The 21,627-nt window shown below is 38.8% G+C and overlaps 2 protein-coding genes and 1 long non-coding RNA gene across 7 annotated transcripts in view; 2 read left to right on the top strand and 1 right to left on the bottom strand.

Annotated features, from left to right (window-relative positions):
- Positions 1–1,707: 1,707 nt before the first annotated feature.
- LOC107833938 (uncharacterized) lies at positions 1,708–3,753 on the bottom strand. The gene is made up of 2 exons (XR_001659705.1): positions 3,672–3,753; positions 1,708–2,000 (listed from the first exon to the last, which is right to left on the bottom strand). It is a non-coding gene; the product is annotated as an uncharacterized LOC107833938 (long non-coding RNA).
- LOC103156463 (transmembrane protein 237A-like) lies at positions 1,921–8,890 on the top strand. Of its 2 annotated transcripts, XM_016664383.1 has the most exons (11): positions 1,921–2,116; positions 3,909–3,990; positions 4,068–4,187; positions 4,677–4,782; positions 5,728–5,882; positions 6,218–6,338; positions 6,690–6,881; positions 6,963–7,036; positions 7,123–7,210; positions 8,221–8,342; positions 8,689–8,890. In XM_016664383.1, the coding sequence occupies exons 2-11, from the start codon at positions 3,921–3,923 to the stop codon at positions 8,754–8,756; spliced, it is 1,116 nt and encodes a 371-aa protein (XP_016519869.1). In that variant the 5' UTR covers positions 1,921–2,116; positions 3,909–3,920; the 3' UTR covers positions 8,757–8,890. The 2 variants fall into 2 exon arrangements, with proteins under 2 accessions (XP_016519869.1, XP_007578582.1); XM_007578520.2 differs by lacking the exon at positions 1,921–2,116 and having other exon boundaries at positions 3,676–3,990.
- Positions 8,891–9,604: 714 nt separating this feature from the next.
- LOC103156462 (abl interactor 2-like) overlaps positions 9,605–21,627 on the top strand; it is a 30,759-nt gene continuing 18,736 nt past the window's right edge. Inside the window, exon 1 of one of the 4 annotated variants that reach the window (XM_016664390.1) lies at positions 9,605–9,760. In XM_016664390.1, coding sequence (XP_016519876.1) covers positions 9,644–9,760 — 117 coding nt within the window. In that variant the 5' untranslated portion in view covers positions 9,605–9,643. The remainder of the gene's footprint in view (positions 9,761–21,627) is intronic. The other 3 variants (XM_016664389.1, XM_016664388.1, XM_007578519.2) reach the window with 3 other exon arrangements.

Here is a 21,627-nt window from a genome sequence, read left to right as displayed (position 1 = left end):
GCTGTGTGGATTGAGAATGTTTGACTGCAGGGGAATCTGAACCAAACAGTTTTGAAGTTAAACTATTTTACAGTCTCATGTAAAATATTTTTGATTTTCTTAATTGAAAGAAAAAAAGCACACTAATTTGCACGTCTGCAAAATAGTCAAGATATGTTTAACCTGTGCTTTTAGACTGTACCTAAATCAATGAAAATTAGAAGTGATGGAATAATATCTCACATTCTGTATTGATATCAAAGTAGACAAGATGTGTTTCTTCAGGATTTTGTTTTAAAGTGCCCAAAATGCAAAACCCACACAACTTAAGACAAACAGAAGTTTTGTGCTGTAAGTTATGGTTGTTTATGATTTAATATATTCTACAAATTGGCTGTGATTACAGCCGTAAAATCAATAAAAGTCGTAATAATCATACCCACCCAAAGGTTCATCAGGGGGCCAAAACTATTACATTTGCATGTCATTAAAGATCCAACACATTAAAAAGGATTTGGACTGTTGCCACCTTCCTAAAAGAAAAAAAACATACAATTTACAGTTTTTTATTTTTATTTATTTATTTATTTTACCATTCTTGTCTCATGGTAAAGGGTCGAAAGAAGTAATTTCACGGGCAAAAAAATGGCCCTTATAATACATTTCCCCAACATTTCCAAGGTATCTCGTCGTAGTTGTGAAAGTTCCCACAGCCCTGGAATGCAGCAGGATGCATCCAGTCAGCGCGAGCCGCAGCCGTTAGTAGTAAGGACTATGTAAAGATGGCGGAGCTACAGATGCTGCTGGAGGAGGAAATTCCTGCGGGACGGAGAGCGTTACTGGACAGTTTTACCAATCTGGAAAGAGTAGCGGAATACTGCGAAAGCAATTATGTCCAGGTAGGGGAGCGTTTTTTTCTTTAAAGAAACCGAGGGTGCTAATTTCTAAAAAAAGAAACCCACGGAACAGTTGTGTGGTGGGGAGTGGGCGGTAAGGGAAAGAAGTGATGGAATAACTAACACAGTCCGTTATGTTGCTGTCAGCTCTCTGTGGAAAACACACAAAAAAAACTATTCAAAATAAAACAGGCTCATTGTACTTATACAGTACGACCAATTCCAACATATTTTTCCAATTTAACAAAAAATGCAACTTTTACAGTGGGTATGGTAGAGCACCATAGTGCGTCTTTTTGAGGGAAACTTCAGTAGGAATGTGACAGATATAAGTGTTAAAAGTTGTCATTTAGTCTTACGAAGCTGGCGCATGCTCATTGCACACACACCGAATAAAGCAGCACATTGTTTTTTAGGCGTAAAATGTCATAAAGCGCTTCTTACGTGATGTTTGAGAGCTGCAGACAGGCAGGGAACTGTTCACATAAAATGTGTGAAGTCTAGCATCACACTTTATTAACAGTATTTTATTATCAGTTGGAAGGAGCTCACTCAAAGTACACCATTCACCACAGTTTCTGTTTTAAGTATTTTAACAGGTCCTTACCAGGTCTTGAGATATTAATTATTAATCAGACCAAGCAAAAAAATATATAAAATACAGGAGACCTGTGTGTAAAACTAAGTCTATTCTTTATGCTGCAGATAGACTTTGCTTATCAGACACACTGATTAAGTCTTTGCACATTTTCATCGAGTTGGCATAACATTATGACCACTATCTTAATAGCCCTGAGCCCTGGANTATAAACTGATTGACGGAAGGACAATCTTGTCACAACACTGTATTTTAAGGACAGCAATTGAGATATAACAAATAATTTCCTGTTGTGGGTGACATCACATCTGATGAGCCAATCAGAAAACCTCCAGGACCTTGCAGGGCTCAGCACATGATCCACTCTAAACCCTGAGAGGAGTTCGGGAGGCGCAGACCTCCTGTGTCTGTGCCTCCTTTCAGCTATAAGTTTAACTCCTCACCTTTTGTTTAGGCGTCTAGCTTTCCATCCAGACAGTCCAGAAGTCGGTTTGAAGGCAGTTCTACGATTAAACCCAACCAGAGAGCTGAAAGATAAAGGATAAAGGGCAGGAAGATGAGTTTTTCTCCTTTACCTTGATAAGATCAACACACAGAGGGACAAACTGCAGGATTTTATCTCTACAGACACTCAGCGGTTCAGGTGAGCATACACAAGAATATTCTTTTTGTAATGTCAATACCTCTACAAGATTTTATCAGAACGTCCTTTAATTTCCAATCCCTAAAACAGTTAAAGAGTTTTCAAGTTTTGATTAAACGTCGATAGGTATGGACTGGCACAAGAGTCTCACAGTAGCATAACTTTAATGAAAATAAATAAATTCACTGGGTGTGATGGTGTTTATGCCAGAGTTAAAGACTAAATTTGATGCAATGATCATGACTTTTTTTTTTTCAAACAAAGTCTTCAGACTCGACTTGGACTCCTGCTCCAAACACTCAAGACTTACAGTCTCATGGTTTACAGCTCAAATCTTATTGAAAATCTCTCTCCCATGTATTCAGGGGTAAAAGCAGTGTGTAAACTACAGGCCACGACTCTGACATGTGAGAACCAGTTCAACTGGCAGATTAGTTCACTTATAATAGGGAAAATGTCTGGTTATAACTGAAATGATTGGCCAGCAAAACTTGTTCTTTTTCATCAATATTGAGGACCAAAAACAAGCTCATATATTTTGCTGAAAACAAAACTAAGTTAGTTTTGTCTTATTTCAAATGTACCAAGATATTTGCACTAGAAACTAGAATAAAAATACTTGGTAAGATTGCAGTGTGGAGGAAAAAAAAGTTTGATTAGCTTGTAAAAATAGATTAACACAAGCAAGTGTTAATCTGTTTTTATTAATATTTTCTGAACATGATTTTTAGACACTACTTCTAGAGTCAATGTAACATTTATCACTTTACTGAAGATGAAAACATACTTTTTTAGAGATGTTTTTTTTTAAATGACAAACATGTTTGTCAGATGATAGTGTGTTAACTAAAGGGCTCTGGACTCTGAGTACTGCGGTGCTGCAGGTGGACTAGAAAGCTAGAATTTCATCAGTCAGAGATTTAAAACTTGATTCGGACAGATAGACCTGAGACTTGACTTTAGAAAAATCAATTGTGAAACATCATCTGATTGCTTTCTTTAAAGGGACAGTGTTACGTAATTATGGCTTTTTTGAACTTTCTATCATGTTATGTTGCTATTTCCTCATCAAAAACCTGCAGTGTTGCCTTGATTCTTTCATGCGTGTTTGAGAAATCCTTTAATTTCTATGGCAACCATTCAGCTTTCCAAGCTTCCTTCTTACAGAGCTCTCCTCCCCTGCGATTCCTCCACTCGGCTCCTTCAAACTAGTCGGCAGCAATTAGCAAGCATCTGTTGGAACTGCGAATCTGCTGAGCTTAACATTAAAGGGTTAATGTTGTTGACCCTTTGTTAACAACTTTAACCTTTTAACGTTGTGATGACAGGTTGTGATGACTTCCTGAAGGCGGAGTTTCAGAAAGAGCAGGAGTTTCTTAAAGAGACAAAGGCCCAGCTTCCAGAAGTCAAATTTCTTTTAAGCCTTGTTTGAAATTTACAGCAATTTCATAGTTAATTGATTGTCTTATTAAGCTACTCTACGTGACTGGGAAATATACAATACTGCCCCTTTAAAGATATCGGCAGATGGAACTGATAGGTACATGAAACTAACCCCGGTGGGAAGCTGCATGCTTCGTGCTTTTTGATCTGTTTCCTAAAGCGTTGCCCCGCCACCTGTCCTCCGGCTAATCCAGTTATCTCTAGCATGCGGCACCGCCCGGCCGCCTTCGAAATCCTCATTAAACAATCATCTAGTGACCTAAATTACTCCTGGAGAGGTGGCGACCTCGCGACGCGGTCCTCGCGCACCTTCGGCGGCGTTCACGCTGAAATCTTGGCGTTTTCGCAGGGAGGCGTCGCCATGCCGACAGTGAAGAGCAAGAAGAAGAAAGCGAAGAAGGAGGTAACTGAGGCAGAGGAGCAGGGCGAAGGTGAGCGTGCTCCACCTGCAGCAGCTCCACCCGCTCGCCTGCTGTGTTGTTGCTTCACTCCGTGTTTTGCGCTGCAGTGGGGCTGGAGGTGGAGATGGAGGACAGGAGTAACTCCGACAGCAGAGACCATCTGACCCCGGATCTGCACGACGCAGCGCCGCACAAGAAGAAGAAGAAGAAAAAGGCGTCAACTATTGGTATGAACATTTGCGCTAAAAGAGGCAGCAACTGCTGGGTTGGAATCAAATGTATCTTTTAGGCTGCAGTATGAAACTTCCAAAAAATGAGTTTTGTTTTGTTTTGTTTTTTTAAACAGATAATCTTTGAAAAAAATCTATTTGTTTTACCCTGAGTTACTATTGCCAGCTGAAGAAATGCATCAAAAACAACCAATCAGAGCTAAGAGGTAGGTCTTAGCGCTGTCAATCATGCTTGTATACATGATGCTAAATGTGCTAATAGCAGAGAAGCAAATTACCATTCCAGGAAAACCATGTATCCGTTGTCATTTGTGGCTATGCTAACTCGCCTTAGCGTTCATGACAAGAACTCGCTGCAGAGTAGCAGAGAGAAACGGGGCAGAGGTACACAAGGGTGATTGACAGCGCTAAGGCCCTCCTCAAGGCGCGATGAACTGAGCAGAGTGCCTGTCACAGAGAGTGTGTGGCTGTGTGTCGCTCGGACAGATCAGGAAACAGAACACGGGGATGTACCAAACGGCAACACGGCCGAGGCGGACGGGGAAGGAGAGGAGATGACTGTCGCCGTCACCAGGAAGACAAAAAGGAAGAAGTAAGTACCAGTAACTGCAGCAGGATTTAAAACATCAGACTGATCTGATGGCAGCAGAGGAAGTTCAAGAGTTACTGATTAAAAACAAACAACCAGTGAATGTGGAAGTGAGAACAACTTAGCAGCTTCAATTATAAATACAGTAAAGATTAACTAAGAAATGCGTTGATTAGAAGTTAAACGAGACTCTGATGGACTCATATGAAGCAACTATGAGCTGACTTTTACCCAAAGCAATGTCAAAAATGTAAATCAAACAGTTGGTTGTTTTGGTGGAAAACATCATTTTCGGTTATTGTTTATCAATAATTTAAAAAAAAAATTAATTTTAATGTCGAATCTGATTCAAATAATAAAATGTTGAAAGAGTTTTCAACATTTTACAACGGCGTATATTATGGCCATTGTAGACTGAAAAAAAAAGAGATTTTCACCAAAAAACTCATAAATTTTTACAATAATTTTATAAATTATCTGTCCGTTTCAAAAGTCAAAAATGTTTGACTTTTGAAAATAAGAAATTTGTAAGTATCCTCTAGAAAGATTTTGAATTTTGAAACTCAGAAATTTCCTAAGTCAAAAAGTTTTTACTTTTAAAAACAAGAAGTTTCCCAGTATTTTTCTAGAAAATTTCTGAGATTAATCGTAAAATATGAGGGGTTTTTTTGTGTGCAAATTTTCAACTTTCCAGAAATTTCCAAGATGTTTCTAAGAAATTTCAGAATTGATCGCAACATTTCTGAGTATTTTGGTGTAAATTTACTCCTTTTGTGATTTTCTATCTACAGTGGCCTTCATCCATCATCGTAACGTTTATGTTTCGCAGTTCGTCTTCCTGAGCTGGAACTGCTTCGCTTGTCTTCACACTTTTCTACGGTTATTTATAGTTTGCTGGTTTCTGGTTATTTTTTCCTTCAAACTCCTCTTTGCTTTCTCCCGTGACAGGAAGGCGAAGGCAACAGAGCACTACAGCAACGATCTGGAAGCCGAAGACGAAGACATCATCACCGACGCTCAGTCTCCCATCCCGCAGCATTCCCTGTTCTCCGCCCCTCATGGACACAGCCAGCCGGTCGGCAAAGTTTTTGTGGAGAGGAACCGTGAGTGGGAATCTGATATGTGAAAGGTGTTGGAGTTCCTCTTTCAATTTTTCATTGAAAAAGTCAGACATTTTTCTTATTTCAAACGACTGGTTTACATCCATTGAGATCTTTCCCGCCAACAGCCATCACTAGTAACTCTTTGAAGAATATGAATTAACATGAGTTACAACAGTGTTTAGTTTTCCTTTGGGATCAATAAAGTATTTTTTGAATTTGAATTGAATTTGGGGTTGACCCAGAACTTTTGCACAACAACGTTTCCAAGGCAGTTTCTGCAGAAGTCTCCAGAACGTGTTAGTCTTTGTGTGTGAGGGTAACCTGTGTGTGCGCAGGGCGTTTCCAGGCCGACCGAGTGGAGCAGCTCAGGCACTCGGAGCTGACTGAGGACTACATGGACCCCAGGCAGATCTGGACCACCAGGGACGTCTCTCTGAAGGTTCACAACGGCTTCAGGTTCGTTGAGACGTGTGAGCCAAAACAAGGATGTAGCATGATATCAGCTCCTTTTCACTTCAAATATCCCAAGCTGTTTGCTCAGTTGTTATGACAAAGCTACAGTGGGGTTTGGGGGTAGAAAAGGGAAACTGAACCTCTCTGGAAGACATGTCCATTGACTAGTGCACTGAAGAATATTTTTGTAGTAATAAGTTCATATTTAAAACACTATTGTCCTCGAAAAGAGACCGCTTGGTGTCCGGTACGGATGGAAAACCAGAAACGATCAATCCAGGCAAGCCGCTCACGAAGCAACAGCAGGTCTATAAATTAAACACATAAATGCGGTCGTGTGTCTTCCACCTGCAGGGTGGTCGGTTTGTTCTCTCATGGGTTCCTGGCTGGCTACGCGGTGTGGAACATCATCGTCGTGTACGTGCTGGCCGGCGAGCAGATGACCACGCTGCACAACCTGCTGCAGCAGTACCACCCTCTGGCCTACCCGGCTCAGTCTCTGCTCTACCTGCTGCTGGCCATCAGCACCGTGTCCGCATTCGACAGGTCTCTGCGGGCAAAAACAACACCTCAGAGATTTACGTTTCTGTCTGAGAATAACATGTGAAGTTGGGCATATCGTCATAGGGTCAACCTGGCCAAGACGTCCATGGCCCTGAGAGGCTTCCTCACTCTGGACCCGGTGGCCGTGGCTTCCTTCTGTAAGACCTTGACGAATGTCTGATGACGATTACGACGACAGTGGAGATGATGACAATGTTTTCATGCCGTCTCTGTGTGTATCCAGTATATTTCATAGCCCTGATACTGTCCCTCAGCCAGCAGATGACCAGCGACCGCATCAACCTTTATCCTACGGCCAATGAGACTCTGTGGTGAGATCCATTATTGTTTTTCATTCGACTTCAGCGCTTTTGAAAATAATCTAAAAAAAAAAAAGACTATTGTAATGCTTTTTGTGATGATAAATTGAACAGTTGTTACCTACTAAAGTGACCAATGGGTGTGGTTCAGAATGTGAGTTTTTGCAAACCTACCAGAATCCTGTGTAAACTTTGAAAAAGGGGTTTTCAGTAATGCTAAATAAAACCTAGCCTGGCCGTCGCCTTCTTATGCAGCTCCGCTCCCACTGAGCTAGATTTCTCAGGACGGATTTCATCCGGGCCGATCAGCGAACAGAAGGATTTAGAATTACAGAGCTCCTTTGGTTGTAGTTTAGCAATGGCAGCGGAAGAAGTGATTAATCGAACGAAGTCTGTGTTTTGACCACGCTTCCAAATACTGAGCAATTCAAGTTGGAGCAAGAGGAAAGTTTAGTACATATTACTACTGGCAAAGATGTCATGGCCCCTCTCCGTAACAAACCACCTAGCTTGACTCAGCACTTCTCTCTTCACGGTGGACATTTTTCTTTTTACAGCTCTCCGTAGCTTCATAGCGTAGCACCGTTCACGTTTGAGAAGGCGCAAACATTAGCGATTGGCTAAAATCAGACCAAACTTCAACAGAGTCTACGCCATTTCTCAATAGCCAAGGGTCGTGACAATCCATATGAAGCAAAGCGTAGAACAACTGACTGGTTTTTACACCCAAGCACTTGTCATTAGGTGAAGCCTCTTAGTTTCAGCACTGCGTTATATACAGCTACCTCAACTGCGGTGTCAATATCTAAGAGGCATATTTCATAAATTTGTTTAATGATTTATTAATATGCAGTCTGTTTGTCCGTCCTCTGGTGGATGTCCATCTTGGGCGACTCGGTCCTTAAGATCCAAACTAAATGCAACGTACCTTTTAAAAAATATTTATAAAAGATTGTCTCCCATCAGTTGTCTTCATTCAGGAACTGAATTAGACTTGATTTTTAATGTTTTTTTACTTGCAGGCCTCAAGGCTCCGAGCAGCAGATCTTGCGGCCGTGGATCGTGGTCAACCTGGTGGTGGCGCTGTTGGTGGGCGTGGCATGGGCTGTTGTGTCCACGCGGCCAGACATCGACTACACAGAAGGTAAGCCTGGATAAGATCCAGAATAAAAATCTGTTAGGAAATACTTTCTTATTAATTGCATTTTTTTCTCTATTACATACATTTCTTAAGAGCTGGTCTTATTTTGATATTGAAATAATATTAATATTTAAAAAAGAAAATGATAAAATGAAGCCCCCTTGCAATGTATGCTGCGAGATTACGAAGAGATTTTTTTCCGTCATCTTTTAGTACATCATAATTGCTCATCATCGTGGTGTTTGTCGTTCTACCACTAGATGGCACTACAGTTATTATTATATACACTGGCTTGGTCGCAATGAACCCAGTACTCAAAAAGATTTTGTTTTTTTTTGTGTGTGAGCAGAATTTTTGATGACGATGGAGGTGGAGGGTTTCCCTAGCGGAGATGAAAACCTGGACATCCCTGCCTAAAACCAGACGTGTTGAATATCTGTCAGCCCGTGTACTAGACTCAAAATACAATGATGTATGATTTTGTACGAGTAAATATGTATTATTTGTTTGCTAAATGTTATTTTGTAAATAAATGTGTTTATGTACAGTAACTGCTGTGTGGATTGAGAATGGGAATCTGAACCAAGGAGTTTTGAAGTTAAACTATTTTACAGTCTCATGTAAAATATTTTGATTTTCTTAATTCAAAGAAAAAACAGCACACTAATTTGCACGTCTGCAAAATAGTCAAGATATGTTTAACCTGTGCTTTTAGACTGTAGCTAAGTCAGTGAAAATTAGAACTGATGGAATAATATCTCACATTCTGTATTGATATCAAAGTAGACAAGATGTAGTTCTTCAGGATTTTGTTTTTAAGTGTCCAAAATGCAAAACCCACACAACTTAAGACAAACAGAAGTTTTGTGCTGTAAGTTATGGTTGTTTATGATTTAATATATTCTACAAATTGGCTGTGATTACAGCCGTAAAATCAATAAAAGTCGTAATAATCATACCCACCCAAAGGTTCATCAGGGGGCCAAAACTATTACATTTGCACGTCATTAAAGATCCAACACATTAAAAAGGATTTGGACTGTTGCCACCTTCCTAAAAGAAAAAAAACATACAATTTACAGTTTTTTATTTTTATTTATTTATTTATTTTACCATTCTTGTCTCATGGTAAAGGGTCGAAAGAAGTAATTTCACGGGCAAAAAAATGGCCCTTATAATACATTTCCCCCCAACATTTCCAAGGTATCTCGTCGTAGTTGTGAAAGTTCCCACAGCCCTGGAATGCAGCAGGATGCATCCAGTCAGCGCGAGCCGCAGCCGTTAGTAGTAAGGACTATGTAAAGATGGCGGAGCTACAGATGCTGCTGGAGGAGGAAATTCCTGCGGGACGGAGAGCGTTACTGGACAGTTTTACCAATCTGGAAAGAGTAGCGGAATACTGCGAAAGCAATTATGTCCAGGTAGGGGAGCGTTTTTTTCTTTAAAGAAACCGAGGGTGCTAATTTCTAAAAAAAGAAACCCACGGAACAGTTGTGTGGTGGGGAGTGGGCGGTAAGGGAAAGAAGTGATGGAATAACTAACACAGTCCGTTATGTTGCTGTCAGCTCTCTGTGGAAAACACACAAAAAAAACTATTCAAAATAAAACAGGGCTTATTATACTTATACAGTACGACCAATTCCAACATATTTTTCCAATTTAACAAAAAATGCAACTTTTACAGTGGGTATGGTAGAGCACCATAGTGCGTCTTTTTGAGGGAAACTTCAGTAGGAATGTGACAGATATAAGTGTTAAAAGTTGTCATTTAGTCTTACGAAGCTGGCGCATGCTCATTGCACACACACCGAATAAAGCAGCACATTGTTTTTTAGGCGTAAAATGTCATAAAGCGCTTCTTACGTGATGTTTGATGGCTGCAGGCAGGCAGGGAACTGTTCACATAAAATGTGTGAAGTCTAGCATCACACTTTATTAACAGTATTTTATTATCAGTTGGAAGGAGCTCACTCAAAGTACACCATTCACCACAGTTTCTGTTTTAAGTATTTTAACAGGTCCTTACCAGGTCTTGAGATATTAATTATTAATCAGACCAAGCAAAAAAATATATAAAATACAGGAGACCTGTGTGTAAAACTAAGTCTATTCTTTATGCTGCAGATAGACTTTGCTTATCAGACACACTGATTAAGTCTTTGCACATTTTCATCAAGTTGGCATAACATTATGACCACTATCTTAATAGCCCTGAGCCCTGGAGGCTCGGACCCCTGAATGTGTGCTGTTTTTTCTGGCGTCAAGATGTTAACAGCAGATCCTTTAAGTCCTGTGAGGATCTGCTGTCTGATCCTTGACGTGGATCAGATTTGTTTATCCAGTAAGATCCCCACAGATGCTGGGTTTGAAGAATTTTGAGGCCAAGTCAACAATCTAAACTCGCTGTTGTGCTCCTCAAATCGTTTTTTGGAAGCATTTTTGTTTTGTGCCAGATTGCGTTATTTTGCTGACAGAAGTCACCTTGATTCACTAGCTGCTTTTCCTTTGATCATGTAATTACGCCAATTGGAATTCGGAAAAATCAATTCGCTTAGTGGAAATATTCGAATTTTTAAAAAAAAATTGCGTTTTTCGATTAAAAGAACAAAGTTGAGTGTGAAGATCAGGTGCATTTTCGGCAGTATTGAAATTAAGGTATTTCGTAAAACTGTAATGAAGACACTTTTTTCACATCGCAAGAGTCATCTGATCAACAACCGGATGTTACTACTGCAGGAAAAGACAAAGAAGAAGGCAACAGGAAGTAGAAAAAGGCATGACGACACTTTATGTGTTTTAATGACTTATCTCATGAACTTATTCACGTGGGATTTTAATTGTGTTTCTTATTTGATGGAAACATTGCAATTGAAAAATTCTGTTTTTTCGACATTAGCTGAATTTTGACAAAGTTTTGAGCAAATTTGTAATGGAAACGCAGGTACTATGTATGACCGTATTACTTCTAATACAACAGAAATTGGACTTTTCTCTACCACAAATTTGGAACAATGTTCTTTAGACAGTGAAGAAAAGCAAGTGAAAGTAATGCACAGCCAACTCAACCACTTACTATCAACATAAACACATCAAAGTACTTGTCAGTAGTGGCAGATCTAGAATAGATCTAGAATAGATCTGCCACTGCTCCGTAGAATAATGTCTACGGAGTGGCAAGCCTCGGCCAAGGCTTTTTTAGGGGTGGCAGCGTGTGACAGATTTTTACAATTTCCACACTATTTTCAGATTTTAGCAGCTTACAGTCTCACCAGTGAGAATGTAAAATAACAAGCCATTACATTACATTACATTCTAGTTGGTGCAATGAATTCAGTACGTTTCTTGCTCTCTGTCCATGCAAAGATTGCGCTGACATGGCTTTCAGATCTTGAGAAACTGCTGTTTTTCATTGTTTCCTTTTTCTTCAGGTTTCAACTATGCATGCAAGACCATTTCTACCGACTTTTAATTAATTCCTTTATAAATTCTAACTGGTGAGTCATTATTTTCTCATTTTGTCAGCAGCCCAGCTTACTTTGGATGCTGGGCTGCTTTGTATTTGGTAATATTTGGCATTTTGTTGTTTTTTTCATTTGCGGATAAATGAGTAAATTCCTTCTGAAGATGGCAAGTCAGTAGCTTTGATTGGCTGCCGTTCTCCCTCTGCGCTTCACAAGGGACGTCATGACTGCAACGTGTGTGTGTGTGTGTGTGTGTGTGTGTGTGTGTGTGTGTGCACGTGTATGTGCACGTGTGTGTGTACGTGGGCAAGCAAAGCTGCTATAAACAACTGTTCTCCCTCAGTTGGCTCTAAATGCACACCTGTTCACAGCCACGTTTCATAATCATCCCATTTGTGCAGCTGTGGGTGTGAGTTTCACTGTCAGTCAAGAGAAAGTGGAAGAAAAGCGAGTCCAGGCCGTGGCTGAGGCGACACTTTGAAGTAAACGTTGCAGAGAAACGGCGTGTTCAGCTTTCATCTTAGCAGGATTACGCATACGTTCCAGCAATTTTATAGAAATACCAGAATTAACAATTTTTATTTAACAAGTAAACAGGAATAAGCTTTATTATATATATATATATATATTTTAGAAATAGACGTTTAATGAATCAGTCGTTCAAACTTAAACATATTATATATTGACAGATGTAGCTGTAAGTCACTAATTCAGTATGTATGTCTACAATTCAAAGCTTTTACATACAGCAGCTCTGGTGAGCAGCTTTTACAGGGAATCAGTAGTGCAGTTGGCTTTTTATGGATTTATTTAATTTAGCAATGTTTACAGAACCAACTGTGCGAAGCATTACTGCTGATTACTTGACTCATTCTCACAAAGTCCTTCAAAGGAAATGCCACCAAAAGATTCAGATGATGTTTTTCTTGGAAGAACCATTAATTCTTACATGAAAAAACAGAAGAACACCTGTTAAAAAATTTTTTTTCGGAGAAAAAAAAAGTTTCTTGTCTGAAAGAAACATTGAAATACAATGTGACACAGCATTTATTTTCCTGAAAATCATGCAAGTAGAGCAGTGCAGTCAGGAACATGTCTCTACAGTGGCTATCAGCCGGCATTGCCGCACACTAAGGTTGTTAACAAGGGAAACAAGTAGAGCAGTTTCTTCCCCATTTTTAAAAGGGTACAAACTAAACATGTGCCCAGAAGTCAGCTAGTGACCGACGAATTGGTCAGTTTAATGATTGACTGGTCCTAATCAAAGATCAGTGGATTTTTAAAATTCAGACTATAATTCTAAATTGTAATAATAATATTTATAATACAGTGTTTTCCCCAGATAACTTGCTAAGCCTGATGGTAGGGGCTCTAGGGCAGCAGCTAACTGTCATGTTTCTGAATTAAAAAACATGTTTAAATGTGACAGAAAATGTGAAAATATCATTATGTGTTATTGAACATTATTAACATTCCTTAAACACCAACTGTGAACTCTTTAAATAAGCAAAGATTAAAAATAAAATAAATAAATAAACAAATAATGCTTAGCCTGGTCAGGACACAAATAAAGCCTGGTGGCCCGCCAGGCTTATAACACACCTGAGAGGCTGTTATTTTTAAAAATGCTTGTAGATAAAATGTTTTATGAAATACATTTTTAGATGCACAAAAAGCAACAACAATTAGTGAGCTATCATGTATATATACATGCAAAAGATATATTCTGTAATCCACTCTAGCTGATTATTTGAATGATTACAGATTTTAATGTATTTGTAGATTTTTAGTGACGCAGAAAGAGTCTGCCTGTATAACTTAAAATTGTTTTAATGAAATAATTATTTTTATTGTACTATTAAAATGGTTTAAATAGTTTGCTTTTCTATTTATCTATAAAAAAATGTTACTAATACATCTAAAAAATAACTTGATTTCAGCTAAGATCAAGGTCAACAGGTTCTAATTTGCCACAAAATCTCCAGTAGATAACATTTCTTGTGCAAAATCACATTTTCGCCAGAAGTCACACAAATGTAATAAATTTATTTATTTTCAGTCATTTTTCAAACAACTGAATCCAAATAATTTTTCAAACTATTTTTAACAGAGAACAGTAAAACTAAAAGAGGCAAGTAAAAAAAAAAAAAAAATCAGGTGAAAAGTAGAAAAAACGGCATGTCACACACACCTCATCAGGATCCACTCATTTCTTCTGAGGACATTGAAACAAGCAGGAACGTGAAGCCCAGGAGGCCGAGTCTCTGTCTCTGTCACAGACACTAAAGAGCAGAAAAGTTTTCAAGGCTGAATCTCACTGTAAACTTTGAATAGTTATAAAGGTGTTGCTGAGGCTGGACCACTATAAACAAGCTGTAAGTGTCAGGGATGTGCAGTTATGAAGAACCGACTATTGGTTACTCCTGTGTTTGTCTTCATTTGCGTTAAAGTATCCATACAAACATGTCCAAGCAGCACCAACTCGTTGGTTGGCCTATATTTTTGCTGCGATCAGATGATGTGATGTGTTACGTAATCCTGTTCTGCTCCAGTCTTCTTAACTGTGTTTGGCTTCTCCCCGTGTGAAACGCTCACGGCATTTAAACTTGGCCTCAATCATTTCAAGAGTCAATATAAGAGTCTTAACATTTCCAGCTTGACAAATAGTGTTTTCTTACTCTAATGAAAATTTCAGCAAAAGATCTAAGTCTGCTCTCCTTTCTTGTGGAGTGCTGCCAGGCTTTTCTCCATAATAAGGAATCTAAATATTTTTTATTTTAAATGAATTTGTAGATTGTCTTTTTGTTTAGATTTTTTGCCTTGTGTCAAACTAAAATTTACAGTTGCCAATATCGATATTTAAGGTTTAGTATCGGCCGATACCGATCCGATACATAAAAACAGTGCTGAGTTGACTTGAAAAATTTATTTTTTTCTAAACACAGACATACATGTACTGAATTACAAATTCATTTGATAACTCTTCAGCAGTACAGCACATTTAAATACACCAAAAGCTTCACAGGCTTTTTCCAACATGTCAACACAACTTTAATTTGTTAACAAAACTGAAACGGACAAAAACAATAGGTTTACTACCTTGGTCAAACATGTAAAAAATAAACTGCAATTTCAGACATTAATATCGGATCGGTGAATCTCTAATAACATTATACGCAAATATCTGCCATTCTTACAGTGAAACCAGGAATATCTAGGCAGTTTATTCAAATATTTGCTTCAAAAGTAAGTGAAATACAATGAGACGCAGCATTTATTTTTCCTGAAAATCCTAAAGTACCGGACTGGGCAGCGTGGAGCTTATGCCTTCCCCCTGTAGCTTTGCACCATGTTGACCTATCACAGCTGGTAGCGGTTAGCTCGTCAGCAGAGGTAGCTGAAACGAAGCTCAGCCTCCAACTGCTCATTGAAAACACATGGCACGCTGCTGCAGGAGGCTGCCTGTGGATGCCCAAAGGGAGCGCATGTGTGTATTTTGACTCAGAAACCATGGCGATTGGGTTCCCAGTCAAGTCAGTATCAGCCTTCCAGTTTCGGCGCTGATGCCAGGAACAGCTCCTGCGGGGGCGGAACCGCCTGAGCGCTTGGAAAGATGGGTTTGTGACTTTTGACAAACCCTGGGGACGAACCGTTGTGCAGGCCGACACGGGTTTATGATTCCCATAAAAATGTTTGAAAATCTGGCTTCTTTTGCAGGCCAGTTAGTGTCATTTGTGTAATTATTCTCAGTGTTGAACTGATCTGTCATAACCCCCTCATAGATAAATGACCGTCCGTCTCTTATTATTATTCATATTTCCTTTCTGCACATGCAGCCCACTCACAGAGTCGGCTAAAGTTTTAAATGACATTACTGGATGTGTGTATGAAATCTGTAACACATCCGTTTTTGTTTTTCACTGAGATGCTTTCATTTCAAGCTCTGATGTATTCTGATTTGATCTAAAATTGAGGAAACTAGAAGAAAGAAATTCAATAAATATATTCTCAACCACCAACTTGCAGTCTTGTTAAAGGGACAATATCATGTAAAATCAACTATTTTGAGCTTTCCGTCATGTTATAATCTTATTCCCTAATCAAAAACATACCTTGATTCTTTTATGCATGTTTGAGAAATCCTTTGATCTCCATGGAAACCATTCAGCTGTTCAAAACACCGCCTTCAAAATGAAGCTCCTCCTCGGAGCTGCAGCTTCCAAGCTTCTGGACCCATGTCTCCCCCTCTCAGCTCCTTCAGACTAGCAAGTAACAATTAGCAAACACCCGATGAAGGTCATTATAGGAGCTACTTCTCAGTGCTATGATGGTAAAAACATTACTAAAGGGTTAATAGAGGAGATGATTTCCTGAAAGTGAAGTGTCAGAAAGATCAGGAGCTTTTAAAGAGACAGAGGCCCAATTTCAAGGCATTAAATTATGATGTGAAATTTCAAGTCATATGTAGCATTTTTTCTAACTGAAAGTAACATAGTTATTTGACTGTGCTGTAAAATGGCACTATGTGCCCAGGAAACAGATAATACTGCCCTTTTAAAAGTGGTCTGTGGGTTTCTTTCCTTCGTCCTGTGATGTATGGTGTCTCTGGAAAAGCTCTACTGTGTCTGTTTTGGATGTGTTAGCATACAACCACAGTTTCCATAAACCACGAGAAAGAACTGTGCAACAGCTTAGAAATATTTATTTCTCTTAGGACAGATCAACTAAAGATTAAAAACTGCCCCTTCCTAGAACAAAATCCTTTGAACATATTGTGCTTTCCTTATTTTTGCTCTCTTTTCTTGGAGCAATAATAAGGAAAGGAGAAAGGAAAGTCAAGTGCTCCAGCTCAGCAGCCTCCCGCATCTGTTAAAATAACACTGAGACTGTAACAGTGTGAGAATGTATTACTCCCACTGAAAATGGGTCAGAGGTGTGTAGTGATGCTCTGATTGTTGGTGGAGGAGTCAGGCTGAATTCTGAGATGTTCTATTCATGTTTATTATTCAGAGTTACAAACAAAATAAATTGTGTTTCTTGCAAATCACACTGTCTCCCCCCTTCATTGTTTGACAGTACCGTAGACCCCCACCTATTCGTGGCTCAGTGTTCGCAGATTTTTCCGAAAACCACCAAATCGTAAAAAAAAAAAATTACAGAGACAATAATGTCCTTAAATGGATAAGTTAAGTGATATCTATTTAAGGATAAATGTTTTCATTCAGGAGAGTTAGCTAGCTGAAGTGCTAGTTAATGTCCTCTCTGTTATGTCTTTGAACATTTGCATTTCAGTTTGGACTATTCTTAAAGAAAATGGCCTTCTTTGTTCATTAAGTTAGTGATTAGCTTTGATTAGCTAATATTTCAGCTGTTTGAAGGAGGCAGCAAAACTCAGATGATAGACCAACACAGTGACAAGGTTTCTTCTGGAACTCTGATACCAATCAGAACATCTATAGTTAAAATAACATGACACTATTTACAATTCTTAAACCTTATAAAGACATGGTGTCTTTATCAAAATACACTCTTAGGGAGGCAAACAATTCATCAACTTTCAATTAAGTGTTGATTTAATTGCTTATTAAATTAAAAGCAGTTCCAATTGATTAAGTAATGACATACTTTCACATCTTCTTTTAGTGTTGTATTTTGGCTGCCACTAGGCATCCTTTAGCAAGCCAGTTGATACAGAAACAAAGATGGCAGGGCCATACCAGAACAGCAAAAATAAACGGTCCAGTGTTGGATGCAAAATGCACTTATGTGGTTCTGTTTTGAAATATAAACACTTGACAAGCTTCTTAAGTTCTCACCTTAATACAGCTGACTCAGGGAATTGTTAAAATATATTTGTTTGGTTGTTGTTGCAAATTAAGCATTTCAAGAAAAATGTAGCCTTTTTATGTTATTTAAAGACGTCCAACTGTCTTGATACAAGAGAAAACTTCAGGAGCCAGGCAGCGCAGTCATTGGCCAAGAGGTTATTGTTCAGACATGTTTCTTCTGTCAGAGGAAAATGGATGTCACAGGTCATTAACCACATGATCATTACAGTGTCTCACAAAATAAACAAAAGTTACAAAAGCTGTTTTGTGATATAGACTCTACTTACATTTAAAGAGGTAGTGCACAGAGAAACAGAAACGGCTGATTTAAAAGTTTTCAGTTTCTTTGTTACAGAGGAATTTATCTGTTAAATATTCCTACTGGAAACTTGTTTCTGTTTTATTTAAACCATAACAGTAAATCGTTACAGTGTATACATATATTTGAGCTGTAAACCGTCTGTGACACGCAGAGCAAGGGACTTTTCCTTCTAAGGTAAAAGCAGCCAGTAGGCTTCTGGTGATTGTCAATACTTCAGAAGGGTAAGTGGGGTAGAAGATGCACTTGAACACACCACCAAGCAACATCTGCCCAGTGCCTACTGAACATACTGTAATCTCAAGCACACATGGGTTATGAAGCAGAATAATAGTTTAAAGCCAACCAGCAATTATGCCTCTGAATGGCTTGAAAACAAAAAAACCCCAACAAACTTAATGTTTTCGAGCAGCCTATTTAACGGTGTGTGACTAAAAAGCAAAAAACAATCAGATCTCTAAGGGATTTTTTTACACCTATGAGTAGGGGAGGGCAATACAGACTTAAAGTTTTTATCACAATATTTTGTTCTGCTGTTCTGGTAACAATAAAAAATACAATAAAAACTGTTACTTTGTTTTTAGTTAGTTGTATAGATGTGACTCCATAGCAGAGCAATCAAAGCCCCATAAACTTGAGTAATGCTTTTGAAAAAACAATACACATTTGCACTTTTTTTAGGACACCACTGCCATAAAGAATATGATTTGTATCAAAAAACTGAACACAGTATCAGCATTTAGTCATACTTTTGAATTTCTTGATATTTCTTGATACTACTCTTGAAGAAACATAGAAAATAGTAGCAATAATCCTGTATGGGCAGTTTTAGGGGATTTTAAACATTATTAATTGAAATTTATCATGACAATGATAAATCAAAATTCTTACAAAAGTAAAATTATCATTATAAATGATAAACAATATATTAATAATGATTAGGTTCTAATTGGTTTCCATCAGTGTGATGCAGGACTTGGATTTGCTGTAGAGCAAAATCCAATTCTAGATGTTTGGATACATTTTTTAATCCTTATTTTGCTTCAAGATTGCATTTTTCATTCCTTTTAATAATTATCATTTGACCCTTTCAAGTTAATATTTAAGATCTATATTTTATCTTATAGGGTTTTTTTTGTTGCTGTATTTTGATGTACCAAAATGCCCTCGTATGCATTAAAAATGCAGCAGGAAACATCCAGATGGTGATTAATAAACTCACATATGTCTTCATTAAAAAAAAGAGGTCAGAGGAATCAGAGTGTGCACACGAGTCCGTGTAGATCTAATATGATTCATGTATATGAATTTAGTTGGAAATAAAAATCTGGGTTTATTAACATCAGTACGTGTGTGTGTGTGTGTGTGTGTGTGTGTGTGTGTGTGTGTGTGCGTGTGTGTGTGTGTGTGTGTTGGTCTGCCCTCGCCTTAGGCCAAAGAAGGCAGCAGTCCAACTAGGTCAGTGCTAACGGGACGTTAGAGGTCTGATAGGAAAAAGAGCGAGCTGTGGAGATGTAAGGATGTTGTCATAAATTTAAGGAGGAAAGGAAATAGAAATATTGAAGAAAAAAAGCTTGGCAGACCAAAATTAAAAACTGAGATAGAAAGACATTTAAAGGATTCAAAACAAGAAATTTCAACAACACATAAGTCTTAACTACAGATTTACCTGAATGTAAACATACTTATAAATCTTACAAAAGGACATTCTGCCTTTAATTTAATTTTTAGGGACTGAAATCAGCCAAAATTTTACCATCACGCACTGCAGTACTTTCAGCCAACTTTCAGCCTCTCAAAAGAGAAAAGATCATGTTGCTATTATTACAGCTGTATGAGGACATGCACTTATCAGCCAAAAGAGTACAACCAACCGCCTAAAACTAAGTTTGGCACAAAGACATAGAAGATAATGCTCCAGCATTGTCTTAAGTATTTCACACTATTTGATCACCAAGTGTCAAAAAACTTCCATCTGAGGGTCACAGCTCTTAACATGTAGCAATTAACCAATTAACCAATCTCAGTGTTAATTCATCTCACACTATGCTATGTGGTTTACTCCCCTCAGCATGCTAGATGATTGAAAATGAAATTGAAACTGATGACATTTCCTACTTTTTCATTAATATTTCTCTGTTTTTTTGACCGTTTAGGAGCATTATTGAACATTGAAACATAATTTCCATGATGGTCAGTTTATCCTTAAATATGAGAGTAATCTAAGTTGTAATGGTACACTAAAAGTGCATTCACACCAGCCTTGTTCAATCTGTTTTAAATGAACTCTACTTCCTTTGCCCAGAGATTCTGGGTCTTTGGGTAAAAACTCTGATACAGACCAAAAATTCAAACTCTGGTAGGCCTAAAAACCCAGATCTTTTGGTTAAAGTGATCTCTGGTGCGATTCAAATGTGTATGTGAACGCCAAGCAGACCGGAGACTGCTTTAAAAGCAGGAAGTGGATCATAGTGCAAAGCATTCTGGGTAAATACAGCCAAAGCAAACGCACAAAAACAAGCACTAGCAGGAAAAATGGCTTGTGGTCTTTTACCAAATACAAGAGAGAAATCCTGCAACTACTAAAATCTGACGCCACTCCATTTTTTGCTTACATTTCATGTAGGACAGTTGCGGTCAGTGTTTTCTTTAGAGGTTTCCATGTCATTTCCTTCAATGGTTCTTGGTGCAGCGCCACCACAGGCGAGGAGGGGAACAGGTTTTTCAAAGGGTTTGGTTCTTTGACACAGTGCAGTGTGACAGCAAAGTGCGAAAGCTGAAGATGAAACAAATGTTGCAATTTTGGTCCCCATTAGAACTGGACTGTCAGGTGTGCAAACATAACCAGTCCTGATGCAGCAGGACACTGTGAATTCCACATCCTTCATCCCAATTAATACTAATCACGAGGAGAGTGTCAATGTCTGCCACTGTGAGTCATCTCCATTGTACAGTGAAATATTGTGACGACGATATCGTTTGATTTTCTCCTCATGCCCCCTCAACGTTAAAATCTCACCATAATAATGTAGCTCAGCGCATATCCAGGAGTGACTTTCCAGAGTCTCAGCAGCCAGAGGTTAGACGGAAGCAGCACAGGGATCAAGTAGCCGCTTTTTTATTTTTAGTTCACATAAATTCTACATAGAGATTGAGGGAACTTGCATATTCATAGAGGAAGAAAAATTTGGCTGTAACATCTCAACCATGTTTGAGCAGGATTATTTTAATGAGCAGTCGAGCTCGTTTGTTACCCGTAGAGGAATTTTAATGCATCCAATTATAATGCTTTAACTGCCTCCGTGTCTGTATGACCTCAGGTAGCACTTGGCTTCACCACTGGCGGTTCGCCTGCAGAAAGTGGAAGCTGCTCCTAAAGCCGCTGACAGGACCGGAAGCCGGGGCAGATTGAAATGTTTTCTGGAGCTGTGGTGTGGCTCAAGAAGCGTGGATTTGGGGTCTGACTGCGAATGTAGGGCAATGGGTCATCTGAAGTCATGACACAAACTGGGTGTGCGTGTTTCCTTTTGTGTTGTCAGTTATCATCTTTCTCGTCTCTGTGCATCTGCGCGCGCACACACACGCAAACACGCGTAGATACACGTTTGGGTGTCAGTGTGTTTCTTGTCAACTTCAGGCATGAATGAATTTGCGCTGACCTATATTGTGCTTGAGCACAC

Source organism: Poecilia formosa, unplaced genomic scaffold, assembly GCF_000485575.1.
Source record: "Poecilia formosa unplaced genomic scaffold, Poecilia_formosa-5.1.2 Scaffold482, whole genome shotgun sequence".
NCBI lineage: Eukaryota > Metazoa > Chordata > Actinopteri > Cyprinodontiformes > Poeciliidae > Poecilia > Poecilia formosa.
The sequence above is the reverse complement of the archived record's forward strand: the minus strand, read 5'-3'. Positions and strand labels throughout refer to the sequence as shown.

Excerpts from the sequence above, each read along its gene's own strand:
- LOC103156463 (XM_007578520.2), top strand. The coding sequence starts at position 3,765 with ATGCGGCACCGCCCGGCCGCCTTCGAAATCCTCATTAAACAATCATCT. Across the intron at positions 4,188-4,676 it reads GAAAAAGGCGTCAACTATTG|ATCAGGAAACAGAACACGGG; the intron begins GTATGAACATTT and ends TCGCTCGGACAG. Across the intron at positions 4,783-5,727 it reads AGGAAGACAAAAAGGAAGAA|GAAGGCGAAGGCAACAGAGC; the intron begins GTAAGTACCAGT and ends CTCCCGTGACAG.